The 20,170-nt window shown below is 46.5% G+C and overlaps 1 protein-coding gene across 1 annotated transcript in view; it reads left to right on the forward strand.

Moving 5' to 3' along the window:
• Positions 1–9,555, forward strand: part of CASQ2 (calsequestrin 2) — a 44,349-nt gene extending 34,794 nt beyond the window's left edge. The window contains exons 8-11 of the mRNA XM_019548743.1: positions 816–870; positions 2,153–2,253; positions 2,657–2,731; positions 6,061–9,555. Of these exons, the coding sequence (XP_019404288.1) occupies positions 816–870; positions 2,153–2,253; positions 2,657–2,731; positions 6,061–6,246 (417 nt within the window). The 3' untranslated portion in view covers positions 6,247–9,555. The remainder of the gene's footprint in view (positions 1–815; positions 871–2,152; positions 2,254–2,656; positions 2,732–6,060) is intronic.
• The last annotated feature ends 10,615 nt before the right edge of the window (positions 9,556–20,170 follow it).

The following is a 20,170-nucleotide window of genomic DNA, read 5'->3' on the forward strand; positions in this document are numbered from 1 at the left end:
AAGATAATGTTTTCCACTTAATCTTTTAGCACTTTTTTTTTGAGTTTTTCATAGTGGTTTTGTCACCTCTGGACTCAAAGGGGAAAAAAATTAGCATTTAGATGGGAATTCTTTTCTCACATTAAAATCAATTGAAATGGAAACTGGGAATGACAGAGGGTGAGGAAGATGCAGTTCTTCCATGGGATAATTCTAAGGCTATATTCAGAGCAGGTACATGACAAACAGCCTGACAGACATGTCAGCCTTTGCCAACCCCATTAGCCAGGCTCCCACTGACAGCTCTCAGGCAGAAAACCATTCAAGTTCCTCTGGCTGTTCTCATATAAACCTCCTCCAGGTCTGTCAGAGACACTTTCCACCACTCCCATGCCACCCTCAAGGACAATCCAATTTAAGTGCCCTTGCAGAGCCCCCAACCACACTTCTTATTTGGACCACCGCACTTCACACATTACACAGAAGGCTGGATTGACTTCTCTGATGCCAGTGGCCCCACATTCTGGCCACCGGCAGGAGAGACGCACTTGAACAAGCTGACAAATAACTCTATACTAACCATGTTTCCAGACGGAAGGAGGTCCTCTACAGAAACAGTGCCTCTCTCCATCACTCTTAGAGGCTCATGGAGCCACGTTTACTTCTCTCTCTTTCACTGGCAAGATGCTCTTCTCTTCCTCCTCCTCCTCATCCAAGCACTCCTTCTCATAGCATCTCCTTATTTCCAAATGCATCCCACATCAAGCCAACCACACTGTCACATTGCCTTCTCCTCCTCCCTCCTGACAGGTCAGTAATAGTCTTGTTGTCCACAGGAGGATGACCTGGATGGAATCCACATCGTGGCCTTCGCTGAAGAGGATGACCCAGGTAGGAGACCCATTTTCCCTTTCCTGGCTTTGCCCACAGAAAGAAGGAAGTTTATTAGGATCAGCTCTGACTTGTATTGTGCTTGATTGATGGGAGCCTCACGCATGGTCTCCCTTTTGAGAGCCCAAAACCTTAATCATCCTACCTACTTTTGCTGATCAGTGTGTGAGTGTAAAAGAATACATGGAAGTGACACACCTGAAGACCCTATTGCTCTCTTCCTTATTCCTACTTGGAGTCTGCCCTGCCCTGAACACAACAGGACATAGGGAAGTCTCTCCCCATCAGAAAAGCAGCCATGAAAAAAGTTTTGCTCAGAAGGAGGCTTGTCTTCTGCCTTTCAGTTCAATTTTAATAATTTGCCTGGCATGATAACATTTTCCAGAGCAAATGCAACCTGGCAGAGGGCTAGCCTGTTGAACCAGCTCAGCAGCCTTGCCTCTCTGGAGCCATGAGAATCCCACACCCAACCTAGGAAGCCAGAGACATGTCTTGCAGTGAACCAGGACATTCCTGAACTTTTAACTGGGGAATAAATATATGCCAGCAGTTGCCCTCACTCTGATTAAGCAGCAAGGATTTTCAGTCTTCGTGATTCAAGACTTAAACTGGTCACCGGCAGAGGTCAGGAAGAAATTGCTCTTCTCTCTAGTACAGCATGGCACAAAGAGGTGGTTCATGATCAGACTACCTCTTCTATATTTTTTAACATTGGCCACTGTTGGAGATAAAATAATGCACTATATGGGGAAATGGTTTGTTTTGCATGGCAGATACTGCCCATTTACTGCAAAGACTGAGGAACTTGGCATTTAGGATTCTTATTTAGGTTTCCCACTCCTCCTGCCAGCTCTGCCACCAATTTGCTATAGGACTTTGAGTGACTCATTTATGGTGAGTTTTTGAAAGCACATAAGTGATTTAGAAGCACAAGTCAACAAAAGTTCATTGGATTTGTGACACTAAATGGGATAGGTTTTATTTAAAAAAAATCATCCTTTCAATCATGCCATGCCTTAATTTGCCCTTCTACAATAAGGGGATAATGATAGTGACCCATTTCATAGAAGGATTCTAACACTTCATTTATGATTTGAGGAAAGGCCCTCGAAAATATTTATCATGGAGCAGCTATTATCTTAAGACATACAAAGTAGCCAAGAGCTTTATAAATGAATAGGAGATTTGTCTATCCTCCTTAGCCTGGGGGTTGTAAAAGCACAAGGAGTTTGTATCCCTGTCTTTGTGTGATTGGGACATATTGGTTCACGTATCACTTCAGATGGCTATGAGTTCCTGGAGATTCTGAAGCAAGTTGCCAAGGACAACACCAACAACCCTGACCTGAGCATTGTGTGGATTGACCCTGATGACTTTCCTTTGGTGAGTGGCAGAGGGTCATTTCCCTCTTTAGCTGAGTGTATGTGAACCTGTCCATCACCACAGAGCATGCACAGAATGTAGAGGAGGAGAAAAAAGACATGGGAAAAAGCTGAGAGGTAATGCATCAAACTAGGAGTGACCCCTTCGCATCCATGTTCCAGTCAAATTTGCATGCCAGACTTGATGAAATTGCTCTTGCTTTCCTACTTGTAAATGGATGCTGTAGGGGCAACCCCAGTGGTTGGCACAGTGAACTGCCAAACAAAACAACCTATATGGGATTGCCAATGCTAGACTCCAGATTCAGTGCTGCATGGTTGTTTTTGCCATCAGCCAGCTAGGTAGATTAGTAGGAAGAGGTTGTTTAAAGAGCCTTGCCTGAGCTTCTCTTTCTTTGCTGCAGCTTATCACCTACTGGGAAAAGACCTTCAAGATTGACCTATTCAAGCCACAGATTGGAGTGGTAAATGTCACGGATGTGAGTATCACAGGCACAGTAAATCTGATAGTTGTAGACTCAGAGGCATGAAGAGGGACAAGACTTAGGGTGAAAGTCTGACTCATTGAAGTCAATAGGAATATTGCTGTTGGGTGCAGTAGGACAAGGATGGCACCCCTATGTTCTGAAGAGAATAACAAATACCTGGACTGGTAGGGTGGGTGAAGCTGGATTTTGAATATCTCAGGCACATTCACATCTAGAGAATTGGCTTGGTCACTATTCTCCTATGTAGACATCTGAAGACCACCACTGTCCTGTGCAGAGTTGTTCCCTACAGCCTGTTTTTCATCCATTTTAGTTTTAATGACTCATGCAGTGAAATTCCCATCATTTCCCTTGAAGTCTTCCTCCACTGGTCATTTGTAATAAGGTCCTTATTGAATGGCATTTTGCTGGTCTCAGCAGAGAAACAGAGCAGCAAAAAAGAACTTAAGGATGGAAAGACAGAAGAGGGTACTTGTAGGGTAAAAAAAAGAAGGCTAGAGTTTGGCTGTGCAAAGAAAGATGTTCACTAACAGAAAATAAGGAGCAGCTGCATAGGTAAAATATCTTTAAGAAGCTTGAGGAGGCAATATAAGCTGATATGGGTGGGAGCACCTTGCAAAGGTATCATATAGCAAGGATACTCTTAGGCTTCCACCCACTGGGATACAATGGGGTCCACTGGTACCTTGGAGAATCTGGTCCAACAGGTAGTATAGCATCAGTAGGTGTACCTGCCTTTACAACCACTGGCAATCTGAGACCTCCACCTGAGACCTCGGCATGGGAGGATTGGGGTGTTAACGCAACAGGGAACAGAAGCACTGGACCAGGACACACCAGTTTTATGGAGTGACATGTCTGGTAGTAACCATGCCATCCTAGTCTCTCTCTTTTTAATGGGCTTTTACTAAGCCCCAGTTTTCCACAGGCCTTACATATGCTGTAGGCACAGACTTTCCTCCCCAGCTGCACACATCCTGCAGCCCAAAACCAAAGGCCCTTTTCAAGCCAGGTTAATGTTCAATCACAAAAACATTCCTGACTCTTAAGAGCTTGAGTTGCGACAGGGAGAAGGCATAATCTTGGTCAATGCCAGAGGTAGGCAGGGGGACTGAGGAGGGGAACTCCTGTCCTATCTATTCAACAGGCACCTCTAACACATTCCACAGTCCAGCCAGCTTGGCATGCAAGGGCTGGGCCCTGCCTTCATCCTGCCTAAAAATATGCCCTAGGGCCTTAGTGCTGCCAGCAGCATTAACAAGTCCCCTCTGCCACTTTGCATTGGCTGGTTAACAGCCCCACAGCAAACCTGGCACAGAACAGGTCATGCAGAGGAAAAGGTGGAGTTCTCTGCAGCTGCTTCTTTCCCTGCACATGCACGCCTGTGTACAAGGTGGCGGCAAGCACAAGTTAGCTCTGGGTATGTACAGCAAAACCGGAAGCGGAGCAGAACCATTTCTCAGCACTCCACAAACACGTGAAATTTCCCTTCTGAGTTGGCAGTGTTTTTAAGCCCTGCCACTGTGTTACCATGGAGAGTGCAAATGAACTCAAAACATACCCATGTGTTACCACTGCAGCTGCTGAGTCCACGGGGCTCAGCACCTAAGAGGATCAGACCTTGGGTGACTCAGTCACTGCCGTTGTGTTACTTACTGGGGTCTCTGGAGCATTAAATCTTAGCATTAAAATGCTTGTTTTTCTACTATGTAAAGATTTGTTCTAGGAACATGTAGCACTAATGTCAGGTTGCCAGCTCTTTGTGCATTTTTTGACAGTCGCTTAGGGGCACGGTTCTACTCCCAGATCAACGATCAGCTGTAGAGTCCTATGTACATCATACAAAAGAGCATGATAAAAGATAATCATTCTGACAAGATTATCTAAGAATATCTAACATTGAAGCCAAATTCACAGGCTTTTGCAGGGAGGGCAGTTAATATCACTAAAAGGAGACTGTATATAACATGAAGAGGAGCCGTCTAGATGAATAGTTGCTTTGGAATCACAGTCCCTTTGAATGCACCTGTTCTCTTAATGTGATATCTGTAGTTAATGGCATCAGTAGGAATCTAAATGTTAATTTGAATGGGGGGGGCATCCGCACGTGTGCTTTACTGCAGATGGTTAATTAGCTCCACGGTAAAGTGCCACCATTGACATGTGGCACCATTAGGCTGGAGTAAACTAATTAACTCTGCTGTAGGATAGTACTGCCTGACTCAAACATTATCCTATGGCAGAGTTATTTACTCTGCTGCAACGCACATGTAGATGCTGAAGGGGCTGGCTAGGGCACAATGGTGCTTCAGTGCAGAGGCTGCCTGCCAATTAGCCCCATGCTGTAGCACCCTTGTGTCCCAGCCAGCCCCTCTACAGCACATTGAGTTGGTGGTGTGGGCAGCTCCAGGCTGGCAGACTGACCCCCCAGATCCCCTGTCAACTAGGACTGTGCCACCCTGACTCAACGGGCTATGGACCTTGGGTGCACATGTAAATGCTGCACCCAGGAGCAATAAACTCCAGTGCAAACTGCATTGGAATTTATTGCATCACATTGGGCATTTATACACATACTTTTCTGTCCTACGACAAGCCAGAGATCCACCACTTCGGAGCAGACTCGATTAATCAAGTATGCTCCGCACACAAGCTGAGGCAAACTATACTGTGCTGCATGCAGTTGTATAAGCAGGAAAATGCATGTCAGTGAGCAGAAAATGGCAGCAGTGCGCTTTTGAACTAAAGCCTTTCCAATGTGTTTTAGTTCAAAAGTGCGCCACCACAATTTTCTCTGTGCTGACATGCATTTTGCCACTTATAGAACTGCAGACTGCAGGTGTCACAGCCAGACACTTTTCAAAGTTCCCAGCACTGTGGTGCTCACATGTATAGAAATGCCCATTAATATCATGTGTAGTTGCACCCAGGGAGAGATACAGAGGGACTGATGGACATGTAAAATAATCCCACCACTCCGAGGGATAGACAATAGGAAAAAAAATCTCATCCAATGGTGTGGTATTCTCTGGCTGATTCAGGCACTTAAATAGCTTTAAGAATAGTTTAAGAATGCAACTATCACAGATTTACTATGTCAGCCCTCTTTGTGGACTAATTCTGCCAGCCCCTGCTGCACATCTAAATAATCCACCATTCCTAGGGATAGACACAAAGTAATCCTAGTGCCTTCTCAGAGAAGTGAGTTAATCTTACCACCCCATGAAGTATATGAGCTAATCCTAAAACTGCCCCATGTTAGAAGTGAGCTAATCCCACCTTCATTCCATGTACATCCCTCTTCTTACCTGTCCTTGCAGGCCGACAGCATCTGGATGGAAATCAAGGATGATGATGACCTGCCCACAGCTGAGGAGCTAGAAGACTGGATAGAAGATGTGCTTTCTGGGAAGATAAACACTGAAGATGATGACGATGATGATGATGACGACGACGACGATGATGACGACGATGACAATGATGATGATGATGACGATGATGATTAGATTTGACTCTGTATGATCTGAGTTCAGGATGCTGACCCATTCGCACTTGGGGCAGGTGCCTGAGTAGCTGTCCCATCAACTAGGACATCTAAAGACTCTTTCCAAGTATCATTGGACATCGGTTTGCTCTTCCTTTCTTCCCCAACCCTGCTCTCAACCTCCTTGCCAAAACGCTTACTGGCCTGATCTTCAGCAGTGCCAAACAACCACAGAGGAACATCCTCCACCACTGCCCCACCAAGCAGCATGGTTAAGGTCACAGAATCCTGAAAATTCCACTGCAGGAGTCCAGCGCTACTTCATGGACAGTGCCATCAACAGCAAGTTGGTTTTTTGTTTATTTTATCCCTATAACTTTTCAACTATCCACATCATAAAGGAATAGTCCCCTGGTACAGACCTATGGAAAACACTCCCACCCAAACACATGAAGCCTGCCCAGTTGGAGAGTGCATCATTGCAAGCTCCAAGCTAAGGTGAAGTTGGGAAAAAAAGTAGAACACCAGATCTTCAGGCTCCTGAACTGCAGGAGTTCAGGTCTAGGTCTGAATCCACACTCTGAGGCTCAGATTCAGTGAGTCTGATCTGAAACACTGGTGGCTTTCAACCCCAAAGCTTTGAAGTAGTCATGATCCAGATCTAAACTCTACTACTCTGACCCAGCTGTGTCATAGATGGAACCAGAACACCATATAAGAGCTCCATGTGGGAGATTTGCATCTGGATCTGAATTCTGTGGGTCAAGTCTATTTCATCTTTCAAATGAACTTCAACTGTGTTATGGTTGTTGCACTGAGACATGCAATTGGAAATATGATCTGAGAGCACAAACCTCTGCAGTTACAAACCAAGAGAAACATCCCTAGGGAATCCATCCCATTCTGCATGACTACAACTCCAGAGGTCCCTGTGTGACATCTTTTTCCATGAACAGTGCATTACGGGCAGAAAGATCATTCCAGCTGTACCAGATATACTGGTTAGCTGGATAATCTTGATACGGCACCTTGCAGTGAAAGGATTCAGGTTGTTTGGCTTTTAATTAATCATGACCGATTTTCAAAATGATATTCCACTTAGATGCATTCATGTATTTTTGGTGCTATGGGTTTCTCTCCTTTTTGCTGCCAACTCTATGGGCCACAAGAGCACTAGTTTTCAGTCCGGGGTCATTCACAATGAGGTCCATGTGACCAAGGTCCAGTGCTGCTATCCATGTGAAACCTGCATGCTGGCCCATTTGACATCTTTAGGTCTCCCAGTTCCCCACACCCGCAGATTTCCATTGTCCTAGTCTTATTGGGTTCTATGCAAGCACAACTCATGGGCAGTCTAGGGATACTTTTGCCCTTTTATCTTCAGATTGTTTTGCCTTGTTAGCTTAGTTAGGGTTTACTTCTAACCTTATCAGAGAAACAGCCTGTGGTTCTGATCTTACTTATGCAAGAAGGAATCCAGAGTAATGATTACAAATCTGTGAAACTGATAGGGTAGAATTCATGTAAGTGGGCTCAGAATCAGAAATCAGTGGGCCACTGTATTAATGTAAATTAGCCTATGGGTTGCTCCACTAATTTGTCCTGTGTAGGTGAACTGCGAAGCAAAAAGTTACATATTGTGAATTTGCCAATGTGTGTGTGTATATTTGCCCTTTCCTGCTTCTTCATGTTGTCTAAAGACTGATCCAAAGGTTTAAAATGTATCTGTTCAGGAGAGAGGGAGGGGAAGGATTTTCTATGTATTTACATCTGGAATGTCAGGATTTCAAACTTCACTTTGCTTTCAAGGCTGAAAGGCTTGGTAAAACCTTTGTAGAACCTACGGGAAATGTCACGTGAGGCTGTAACATGAGTTGTGCCCCTTATTGCTTGCTGGATTGGGGTGGAGAGGTTACATTTTAGTCCTTCTCTGTTAGCTGAAGGGAGGGATGCTGCAGCTCTGTCTACAGCTACCGGCAATCTTCTTGTTCAGGTTCTGCAGAGTTCTGCCCAAGGTCCTCCAGCACAAGAAATGAAGATCTGAGGATATGGACAGACAAATTGTAGCAAGTTAAAAGGAGGACTCACTGCATGTCAGCTGCTGTGCTGTAGCTGTTTTGTGCATCTACTTCTCTCCCATGGTAAGTGAAAGCTAAAGCAGGGCAGCTTAGCCTTGAATGAAAGAGGGCTGAGCTACCACAATTTAGCTCCCAGCTACTGCAGGGTAGTTGCAGACACATGCAAGTTACCAAAGAGTAGTTGATATGTAGTACCCCTCTTTTACCTCATTCTAATTTCTTCATCTCTTTGAAGAACCCAATATTTAAAAAAAAAAACCAAAAAACTTTTTGCATCTGAGGCCAGCTTTATGTATTCTAAGTATAGGAAACAGCAATGCCAACATTTTTCAGCTTTTCCACTTCATTCGCTATTAAGGGACAAATCCCTCTTATGTTGCTCGTGTAGAAGACTATATATTTGCCTTTAACAATTCTCATGAGTAAGGTAAGTGGGAATCCACGCTTCACAGTTGATCTGTTCGCCTTATAGTTTACAAGGATCATAAGCATTTTTGTACTCACAGGTGTTACCCTGGTTATAAAACATATTTTAGTCACATAGAAACTGCTTGCATCTTCCTGCAATTATGAAGTGCTCTCATGAGCTGTTGAGGGATACAGGCTACAACTTCTTACAATGGTCTGAATTGGCCCATGGAAGCATTTTAGAATCCCAGAGGGAAGGCTCCTGAATGAAGATATTATTAAGCACAGACACAAATTGGCAATTTTGAAGTGAAATTAATTTTGGTAAACAGGAAGAATAAAGGAGTTAGTTATTTGAACCGGGCTGAAGCCATTGCCACTGTAATAGGCAATGCCAAAATGCCCGCTAGCTTCCTCTCTTCCAAACCTTTTCTACTCTAAGGATTGGGCTACATAAAGGTGATTTGCAATTGGCAGTGTATGGCAAGGGAAGTTCCAAGGTCCTCTTACACTAGTACAAAGGCATTTTATAGCAACACAGGCATTTTTCCCTTCTTCTGGAAAAAAGGGCACTCAGTTTTCATCCTGTTCTTGCAGAGGTCAGCAATGGTGACTGGTCAGATGGGTTTCAGTGCTTTGTAAATTGGAACATAAAGCTTTTGCTTTGTATTATAAAATAAAAGGCTAATTCTGCAAGTGTCCTCCCCATTGTCCATGCAATTTAATGGGTTTTTTTGTACTATCTTTTCCTCCCCGCTCCCAGTTTCCCTAATGTGGCTTCTCCAGTTCTCTTCATCCACAGATCAGATCTTTTAAACTTTAATTAAAAAGCTGAAGATGTTTAATCCTCTCGTCTCACTCTTCTTTTAAAAAGGAATGCAATTTTAAATGAAGGAAGAAACTCTAGTCAGGATTGAAAGCCAGAAACATTTAGAATCCCCCTAAATATTCAGTAGTTTGCAGTCTCTTTTCAGTGGTTTTCCAACTCTGGTTCAGTCAATGTCATTTTACAGCATAGGACAATATCTTATTCTTTTTTGGGAAGAAAAGGGGGATTAAAATATTGGTGTGCTCCATGTTGTGCCCCACCAGTTATTAGCATGGTCTGAGCTTGGATTGGTGGGAGATTGGTGTGCTTTGTGCTGTGACTGGTAGGACAGTTAGGCAATCTGTGTTGTGATTGGTGGGAGGCTATGGTGTGCCGTGCTGGGATCAGTGAGCGATTGGTGTACCCCCTGCAGTGACTGATGAAACACCAGTGCACATGCAGTAGTGTGTTTGGTGGAATATGGGATAGTCTCTGCCATTGACTCTACCAAGCTATGCTATGCTACCTGTACCACTGACAGGAGGTTGTTTGTGGTGCTGTGCACCGTAGCTGATGGCTTTTAGCCTCTTGCTCCTATAATTGCTTCCTTGGTATTGACCGATCATGCATTAAACAGCTACCATTCAGCTTTCCTGATTAACAGCTGGAAAGGATTGCCATTGCTCATGGATGGGGGAGATGGTGCCTTTACTTTTGGTTCATTAAGCGCTGGGCTGCGTGGGCTTCTGTGAAATAGGATTTGTGGTCTCATCCTCTTTCCCCAACAACAAGGACTCATAGCGCAAAAACCACCAGTTAACACTAAAGAGACTTTTTGATGTCAGTCGCAGCAAAGAGACTGAAGAGGTTGTGGGGAGAAAATTGCTGGACTTGGAATTGCTCTAGTTGTTTTTTTCTGCCATACCACTGAGCCACAACAGTGGTAGCAAAGTGAGTGAATTTACCCTTTCACTCTTGCTGCCTAGGTGGTACGTGCTGAGGACAAAAACAGACAAATCCACCCCCTGGCATTATCTTTCTAGGAGTTTTTGAGTGGTCAGATAGATTTATCCTTCATTTAAATTAGTAATTTTTTTAATCAGTATGTGGTAATAAAGAACTCAGAGAAGATTTTAAAATGTTTTCCTCTGAATGGGTCTTCTAGACGTCACATAGGCATAATATGTTAGCTCTCATATTTTAGCAGTGAGCTCCTTTCTCCAGAAAGTTAACTGACACTTTTAAAGAGGTAATAACAAAATGCAGAAAAATGAGGGGCCTGTGATTCTGTGTCCCTCTTTGTGGCTGCTTCAGGCTGGTCAGTTAATTAAAAAAAAATAGAAAACTAACTGCAGCAGCTACTGCAGGGATCTGGAAAGCCACCCAGGTGGCAATGCAGTTCCTTGGCTACCTTGTCTCAGTCCATAGATGAGAAGCACAAGGGCAAGGAAAAATGGTGTGGTCATCGAGCCACTGCATCTTGTTTCTAATAGTCCCTTGCCTCCTCATTTGCTTAGCTTTTGCTCCTTTGTCATCATTTCCCTGGCACTCCCATAAAGACCTGAATTCTCAATGTAACCAACAGGCAAAGACTATCCTATAAAACACAGCATTCCTTTCAGGCACTTTTATACTTGATCATAAAGATGTAAAAAAAAAAGTGACCTTTCCACATATCTTGGAGATCCTAAGAGAAGGGACCAAAGGCCCAGTGAAGTGGAGACTTATTATTTTGGGGCAGTGTTAAACCACTTAAAATTAAAAGAGCAAGGAAAATCCATGGGAAAAATCAGACATAAAAGACTACAGGATATCCAAGGGATGTGTTTGCTCCTTCCCCCTATTTTGAAGAAAAATTAATGTCCTCAAGAGGACACAACCATCTTGGAGGACTTCCTTTTCAGAATGGTGCTGCTCAGACAGGCACATGTGTGTGCACACACATGTGCACACACACACACGCACACAGAGCCAGGATCCTGAGTACCTTTCTGTGTCTCTATCTGTGACTATCTGTACCCCATGCCTAAGAAATAACTCTCTGGTTTGTTACTGAGAGCAAACAGAAGTGCTGTTTTATTTCTGGGCAATTAATTATCAGACTGGAAGGTCTCTGATCCTGCTACTCAATTCTAGAGTCCCAGGAAGGATTGACTGGTTTTGGAAGCCCAGTCCATGGCCACCCCCTACACCAGGAGCGAGCAAAATAGGGCCTGCAGGCTGAATCTAGCCCATGGAGGGGCTCTGTCCAGCTCACAGCAAGCCCCTTGGTCCTGCCTGGCCCAGGCACCACCTGGCTGTGGTGCGTCCTGTTGCCTCCTGGACATGCAGCAGGACTGGGGTGCCTCCACAGCAGGATTGCCTTCCTAGGCAGCCCAGGCAGCAGTGGCTCCTTTTGGCTGCTGCCGCCACTGCTGCACCCCAGGGTACCAGCAGGGACCCACACATGCAGCCCTGACCCAGTGCACCCCACACCTGCTCCAGATTTGCCCATCCAGGCTCAGCAGTGGCAGCAGCAGTGGCACCAGGCAGAAACCATTGCTTGGCACAGGAGGAAAGCAGCCTCTGCCCCTCGCTGCTGCTGGGCAGTTCTTGGTGCAGACGCCCGGAGTCCACGCTGCTCTGAGCTGCCCTGCACTGTCACTACTGCCATGCTGGGCAGCCCAGAGGTGGTGGTGATGGCAGTGTAGATGCAAGGCAGCCCGGCATGGTACAGGCTCCAGGTGGCTGCAGCAAAAACTGCCCAGTGGCAGGCAGGGAGAGGGGCACTTTCCCTGTGCTGAGCAACAGTTTGTGCCTGGAGCCGCTACTGCGGCTCAGCCTGGATGGGCGAGCCTGGAGCAGGCACGGTTGGGGCCGCATACATGAGTCCTCACCAGTACCACAGAGCTTGGGCCAGAGGCAGCTGGAAGGAGCCACCACCACCTGAGCTGCCTACAAAAATGATCCTGCTGCAGAGCCGCCCCAGCCCCAAAGCATGCCCAGAGGTGGCAGGATGCACCACGGCCAGACAGGGCGAAGTGGGCACAGAGGGTAGGGTGGGGCTGAATCTATGCACTGCTGGCAGTGGTGGGGAGGCACCACAGGTGCATGGGCTGTTGGGGGGCAGAGGTGGGTGCTGACCAGCTCAGGGGGGTGTGCACAGGGGACTCCCATGCACACCCCGCCATGGCCACAAACCCTCTCCCACAAAACTCACAACTGTTGCCTCTCCCACACAAACATCACACCCACCCACACCCTCCCCCACAAACCCCATACACCCACCCATGTGCCTCTGGAGGGAGCTCCGCTCATTGCTGTGCACCCACACCCCATCACACACACATACCCACATACACTCCCAGGAACCCTCCCCCTCCACACACCCCACAGGTCCCACAAACCCCATACCCACACATACACACACACACAAACCCCCCCATACTCACCCAACCACACCCACACATACCCCCACACCCCATATGCACACATATTCACACACCCCCCCACAGACCCGCACAAACCCATGCTTACCCACCCACCCACACTCCTCAATATACAAAAGCAAGGCTTCATTTTGAACTATTATGCAATCACCTCTATATACACTGCGCAGACACACACAAATCAGGACAAAACATTTTAAAAAAATAAAATTAATATGTGATTGTGGACATTTGATTTTCAGTATATAATTTGGGTTTTTTTTCTGGTTCCAGGATGGCAAACCCCTTCCCAAAAGGACTACTTCTGGGGGTACAGGGAGGAACTTCCAGTGGCAAATGTCAGAGGTTATGGGGCAGGACTTCTGGTCCCAAGATGGCAACAAGGGGGTGGAACACTTGTCAAAGGGTGGGGCCACTCTTATAGCCCTCCACAATTCACCAAAACTCATTAAACTGCCCTCCAGTTAAAATAATTGCCCGCCCCTGCCCTACACCATTGCTTCTCAACCTTTTTAGACTCTGTGTACCACTCAGAAAATGCCAGCTCTTCGTTTTCACTCAAATTTTGACTACAGAAACATAACTGAGTAATTCTTCTGTTGCACAGAACTCAGAAAGCCCACAACAGGGCAGAATGCTTTTAAAACTACAGATTCCTTTATGAAATCTCTGGGTTTATTTTGTGACTCGTGTTTGCACCCTTAATAGTACTAACATTGTGTGGCACCCTTGAAAGAATCTCAAGGCACCCTGGGGTGTTACGACACCCTGGTTGAGAATCAGTGCCCTACATAGAGGCATGGGTTAGGAGAATGGAAGCTGGCCAACCATAAGGTCACATGCACACCAGGCCTTCTGAGGGAAAGCTGCGTGCTTGCTTTGGACACAGCACCTTGCATCGGCATTTGACACCTATACACAACGGACATCTTTTCCGATGTGTACTAGTTAGCATTCATCAGAGCATTCTCAATCAAGTCTGCTGGAACGTGTTAGTTAACGCACTCCAGCAGCCTCTGCGACGTGTATTCAGTGTCCCCACACTTCAAAATCGTGGTGGGGGTGCTCATCGAACTAACTTTAGTTCAAGTGTCCCCACCACCATTTTGAAGGGCAGGATGCTGAATGATGCTGCAGGTGCTTTAATTAGAGCAGCTCTTGGGGCCTCTCTAATTAAAGCACCCCCCTTCTACCCCAGAGCATGTGTATAGACATCCCTTGTAACCACTGCCTCGGCAGACACTGGGCCTACCTACCCAGTGCCATGTTAGATCCACTGAGATATATGGAAGGGTAGTTAGCCATGTTAGTCTGAAGTGGGTCAGAAGGCAGTGTAGCCATACACCTTTATAGACTACCTAAATACGCACAGAGGGAACACAAGGTCTCCTGGGCCAAAGCTCATTTAATCTAGATACATGCCAAATGGTATCCCCACCACCACCTGGTGTGAATGTTTTGACCCCTACTTGGTCCACGCATAGTTAAAAAAACTACCATGTAGGGGAGGCCCAGGCAAGTTCTGCCTTGCTGGCCCCCCTGAGGGTTTTCGTAGGAGCCTGACAAGGGGACAGCAAACCGTGAAAAAAAAAAGCTACAGCACTCCACTGCAGGTTGGTGTCTGGAATGAGGTTATACACAGCTCCTAGGACAAAGCAGCCACCTTCTTAGCTCCCAACACACCTTCTTGTATTTCTTTCTGGGTTGACTCCTGTCCCTCTCACCCTGCTGCCAATGAGGTCTTGGCAGTCACCGAGCTGGAAATATGACCGTTCCTTTCCTTCTCTCCGTTAGCTCTCTCTGTCCACATATCAGTCCTGCCTCCTCCTCATGATGTGGTGTCAAAGTCCATCTAAGGGCAGGGCTATAAACAGCCCTTCCTCCTTCAGTTCATCCCCAGACTGTGTCCCTGCCCGAGGAACCGCGCTGTGGCTTAGCAAGTCACCTGTCTGGAGAGTGTGCTTCTCAGATAAGTGCTTCCCTCGCTTCTGCTCACCCCTGAGGAACAAGGAGCCTGCCTGCAAGCTCCATCCCTCCCTCCCCACCTACAACAGAGCTCAGGTAAAAAAAAGCCGCCTTCCACCCCAGGGCACCTGGTACCTATATGAAGTAGACAGGCCCTTACTCCATTCTCCCTTGGCTGTGAAACACCCTTCAAGGCAATCAATTCCACTCACTGGTACATCTAATCTGGGCTCCAGAGGATGCCACAAAGAGGGGCATGGCTACCTAGGCTTCACTGTTCCTGCCTGAATTGACCTCTCATTAGTTTTGCCCTAGCACAGGCTGGGCTCTGTAGAAAGCCAGGGAGAACTCCTATAAGAGGGGATCTTTTTTCATGGCCTCAAAGCCCTGGTCAGTTTTATACAGCAGGGGAGCACAGCCTGCAACTATAATGAATAAGTAAATGGAGCTAGTACCCAGAAAATTGCATATTGTAAGTGAAGAAGGGAATTACTCCCAGGTCAATACCCCGCCATGCTGAGACTACTGTCTGTCCAGCTGTGGCTCATTGTTCTCGAGTCCCTCATCTGTCTCCATCCACTTGCTATCTCATGCACAACAGGGTCCTGGTACATAACAAGAGCTCCTTAAACACTAGAGTACATATAAGTATGGCAATAACAAATTATGTTCAGATAGAGGCCTGAGAATGAACCTACCCCTCACATTGCCCCCTGCTCCCAGAGTTTGTTTTCAACTTTGAATCCAAGGTTGCAAAGTTTCTGGCCTAAATTGCCATGGAACTGTGCACACTAAAGAACTGTAACAAAGCTGTGCAAGGCTGCTTCTTTAAAATCCCCTCCAAAGCCAAATTACTGACAGTATGGCAGAGCTTGTTCCTAAAGCTAGTTATCTCATTCCCAAAACATCCTCCCAAATAGTGACAAAACAAGCAAGCTGTAATAAAGGTAAGGCCTGTTATTTGGAGTGCTTACCAATTTAGTTTGCAAAAACAATGTCAGCCTGCTGACAGGGCTCCACTTTGTCTACAACCACAGCCCCTTCCCCAGCTTTTAAAGCTGCCCCCAGCCCATTCCCACACTCTTCTGGAAACATATTATGCAGATCCTGAGCATCATGAAGAGTGTGGTGTAGATATGTGGATGATGAGGGAAGAGGCCTGCCCTGCATTATCTGTCAGGGCCGGAAAGGGCTGTAATCTGAGCCCTGAGCCTTTCCAAGCCAAGATAAACTCTGATCAATCTTTCAACACTACTCCTAGACACTGTGCTGGCCAACTCCCAATGTGTCTACCCTTCCTGCATAGCATGGTGATACATAATATCCGGGGGGAGGGAGAGAGGGGGAGATCCTGTTCCCAGAGGTACCCATTCCCCCAGCACTGCAGGACCCCAATATTCAGTATGCTGCACCCATAAGGTGCCCCTCAGCTCAGGCACAACTGAGGGCCCCCATCCTACTCCAAGAGAACTAGCGGCTCGTTAGGGTTGTAGAGCAGGAACAAGTGAGCCAGTGATATGTAGCAGTGGCCTGATGCCAGCAGTAAAAGGGCACTGACATAAGCCGGAAGGCCAGTTCTCCAGCCTTGAAAATCTAGACCACTAGCACCAGGTGTTTTGCCAGCAGAAAAAAAAAATGCCAGGCCCTTGATTTCTGGGACCCCATCTCAGGGATAAGCAGGGCTGTCCCACATCAATAATGTTATCAGGGTCTGTGATGCTCCGGTGCATCTAAATTAGAAATCTGCCTCTTGTGAAGTTGTTCAGACTTGTCTACACCTCACTACCTTCCCTCCCTTCTGCTTCTCTCCTGCTCCTGAAAGCTGGTGATGTGTCCCGTACCCCACACCTCCCAGCGCAATTCTCCAGAACAGTTGCTTCCTGGACCCCAACAGTCCTGAGAGCACTGCAAACTAAACCATGCATAAACCACTGGTCCCATGCAGACTGAATGCTCTGTTTCAGCAGCTGGTTCCATCCCATTTGTCTACACCCTTGGAAACTATCCCAGGGGTGGGCAAAATACAGCCTGCAGGCCAGATCCAGCCTCTGCCAACTGATTCAGCCCACAGGTGGGCGGCTCCAAAGTCACAGGATCTGGCCCACAGGGAGCTGGCAGCTCCAGCTGCTGTGTCATCCCAGGCAGTGAGCACGCCCCAGCCCCATTTGTAGCTTACACCAGATCTGCCCTGTGTGCCAGAAGCAGTGCCAGACAGGCACCACCATCAGCTATAGATGCAGCTGGCAGGTTCCCACTAGGTACTGGGGTGCCTGCCCAAGCCCCTCCTCAGGGTAGAAGAGTGGCTCAGAAGCAGTGGAGGCCCTGGCTGTGCTGCTCCTGCTGAAGCTGCCATCTGCACCCACACCAGCTTCCCAACCACCCGCAGCCCCATCTCACATAGGAAGGTTTGGCTGCAAGGGTGGGGAGGGGGAGGCAGTGCTGACCTGGCCTGTGACAGCTCCCCCAAACCTGCAATGTGGCCTGTGGGCCCAAATAAATGCCTACCCCAACTTGGTAAAGAGGAGAGGCACTTGCTTGTCACCATTTTGCGAAATCAGATGCCTGAGTTTTATTCAGAGCTGCATTTCAGAGAAAGACGCTCTGTAACTTTTCCATGGGAGCTGGGTAGAATGGAAATTACCTCCATCTAGAGGCCCCGTGGCCCTCCCCAACACTAGATGGAGGAGGCTGGATGAACACATTGCTGGGGTCATTTGACCCCAGTACTTTTTCCTGCCGTGACAGGGGGTCCGACTTGTTGATCTGCTCAGGTCCCTTCCAACCCTACCAGCTATGAAACTTCCCACACTCCCATACCCCAGTTAAGGAAATCCCCTTTTGAAGCTCACTCTGCTAATGTTTCCATGCTCCTTATCTCTCCAGCCGTTGCACTGTAATCTTCATAGCACAGGAGAATCCTGTGGATTTTTCCAGCAGCTGAGTGCACATGTGGGAAACGAAGGAGTGGCTGCTGGCAGGAGGAAGCTGACAGGCCAGGTAGCACAGCCATAGTACTTGCAGTGTCTGTGGAATCCATCCATGATGTTATTCCCAAGACAGGATAACAAAACAGGGCAGGCAAAACTTGCTGGGGGGAGGGTGGTTTCCTTACATCAGCTTAGCAATGGATGTGTAACATCTGGGCACGTGCGTCTGCAGATGCAAGCAGCTGTAGTCTTCGCTAGTGGCTGACACTAACCATGGATGGTGGCAGTAGCTCTTCATTCCTTTATTGTTGGAAAATGAAAGTGCTTGGGCCAGCCGTGGCTTGACTAAAATTGCAGGGAACTTGGAAAGATTCCCTCGGCAGTCACCTGTTTCAAATGCACGCAAGTTTTTCTTCTCTCCAGTCTCCAACTCCAGTCCCACTGACTGCATTTCCCCTTCCTGCAGTTTCAGATTTAGAAGTATTTAACTATGGTGACCCACAGGTCTCACTTTTCAATAGTGACAAATGAGTTTGCATCCTATTGTGGCAGGACAGATTGAAAAGGTCCAGAACACGGCAATGAGGGACACTGCGGTTTGGCCTCAAGAGGTTAAACCACATGTGCAGGGTAGCTACAAAGGGGCACAGAAGGCTGAAACAGGGAGAACATGTTATTTTTCCAGTGTGACAATCTGAGAGAGAATAAGCAGGACTGTGACATTTCTGGTTTCAGTTTATTTCCAGAGTTTTACTGTACAAAATATGCAAAGTGTAAAATGGTTTACGTTTCAGTTTAAAAAACAAAAATCCAGCTATAACTTAAGAGAATCCAGCTTGGAACAGAACAATTTGCTATGCTAGACACACAGTGCATTAAAATCACAGACACCAGGAATCTGCTACTTAAGTCCACAACCAGAAAAAACAGTAAGACCATGTACCATTGCAGTTAAAGTCACACGTGCAGATAGTGTGATGCTGGTTAGTGTCTATTCATTAGAAAAATCCTTGACAAAACCCATCTGACTATATGCAATTTGTGTAGAAAAAAGTATTACACAGTGATCAAAAGAGGTGTTGGCAGGGAACTCCCACCCCGATACATAATAATGCTGATATCAAGTACAAGATACAGGCACAGAAGAGAGTGTAAGACTCCTTCACAGCTAGGCCTCTGTGCAGGTAATGAACCGCAGCAGCCAAGTGAATACATCTGTGTGTACGGGGGTGCTTCCAAGTGAATTATTTAGTGCTGGTGAAAAAGTGCCAGATCAGCAGCCCTAGAAAATGAAGTCCTCCACCCACAAAACAGGCATAGGACGGGTAGCAGCAGCTTACAGCTTTTAACCTGTCAATGTGCTTTGCTATACACATAGGTGAAAATTCTGCCCTGGTAGCCTCCTGGAGAGATGAGGGGCCAGTTATTACATGCCAGCTGTTGTCATGGTGCAGCTGGGACCAGGCTTAAGAGTAACCAAATAGATCAACACAAGTCACACTGATAACTGAACAGCTGTCAGACGGCCATACGTTGGTGGCAATCACCATCACCTTGAATGAATCCCAACTCAGTCACCTGGATGCAAAAGGACCTCTGAACCATCACCAGCCTCCCCAGCCACACAGTCCCCTAACAAAACCATTGTTGGACTAAATGCCAAGGTGGCTTTTCTTTCTCGACAGTCTTAACAGGCATTAGTAAATAACCAGTCCTGACCTCAGGCATTAGACAAGTGTAACATTCACATCCACAAAGGGGGAGTACAAATATGAGCAAACTATAAAAAGAAACCATTAGATTATATTTATACGTTCAACTAAACTCACGTGAGTCAGAACTGCTAAAGACAATCTGAAGAAGACACCCTGGTGCCAGACAATAGATCTCCCCCAAAACCCAAAAAGTTAGCATCTAAAGGGACAGGACCAATGTGCAGGCTTTTTGAAATGCCTGCAGATCTCGAGAGCCAGACTGACTTGAGCAGGCTTCAATGTTCAAAGGTAAACAAGTTACTGAACATTCAAGCTTCTTCAAATTGTGGTTGCCATTTAAGTAAGTACATTGTATAACTTCATTATAATGAACCCATGGAACTTGGAGAAAAAAGTCCATTAAAAAAATGGTGTTTGCTACAATAAGGTTAGTCAATTTGCTGCATCAGAATAATGAGAAAAAATGATTCCCGCTGTTGGCATTGTTAAAAGCAAGAGGCTTGTTATAATGGAGGTTTGCCCTCTATGTCAAGGTGACTTTAAAACAGGTCACAAATCATTTGCTTTTAAGAAAGTATTACTTTCCCAGGCACCTGGGAAGCGGCCAACCCCAGAGA

This window comes from Crocodylus porosus, unplaced genomic scaffold, assembly GCF_001723895.1.
Source record: "Crocodylus porosus isolate Cpor-Errol unplaced genomic scaffold, CroPor_comp1, whole genome shotgun sequence".
Classification (NCBI taxonomy): Eukaryota; Metazoa; Chordata; order Crocodylia; family Crocodylidae; genus Crocodylus; species Crocodylus porosus.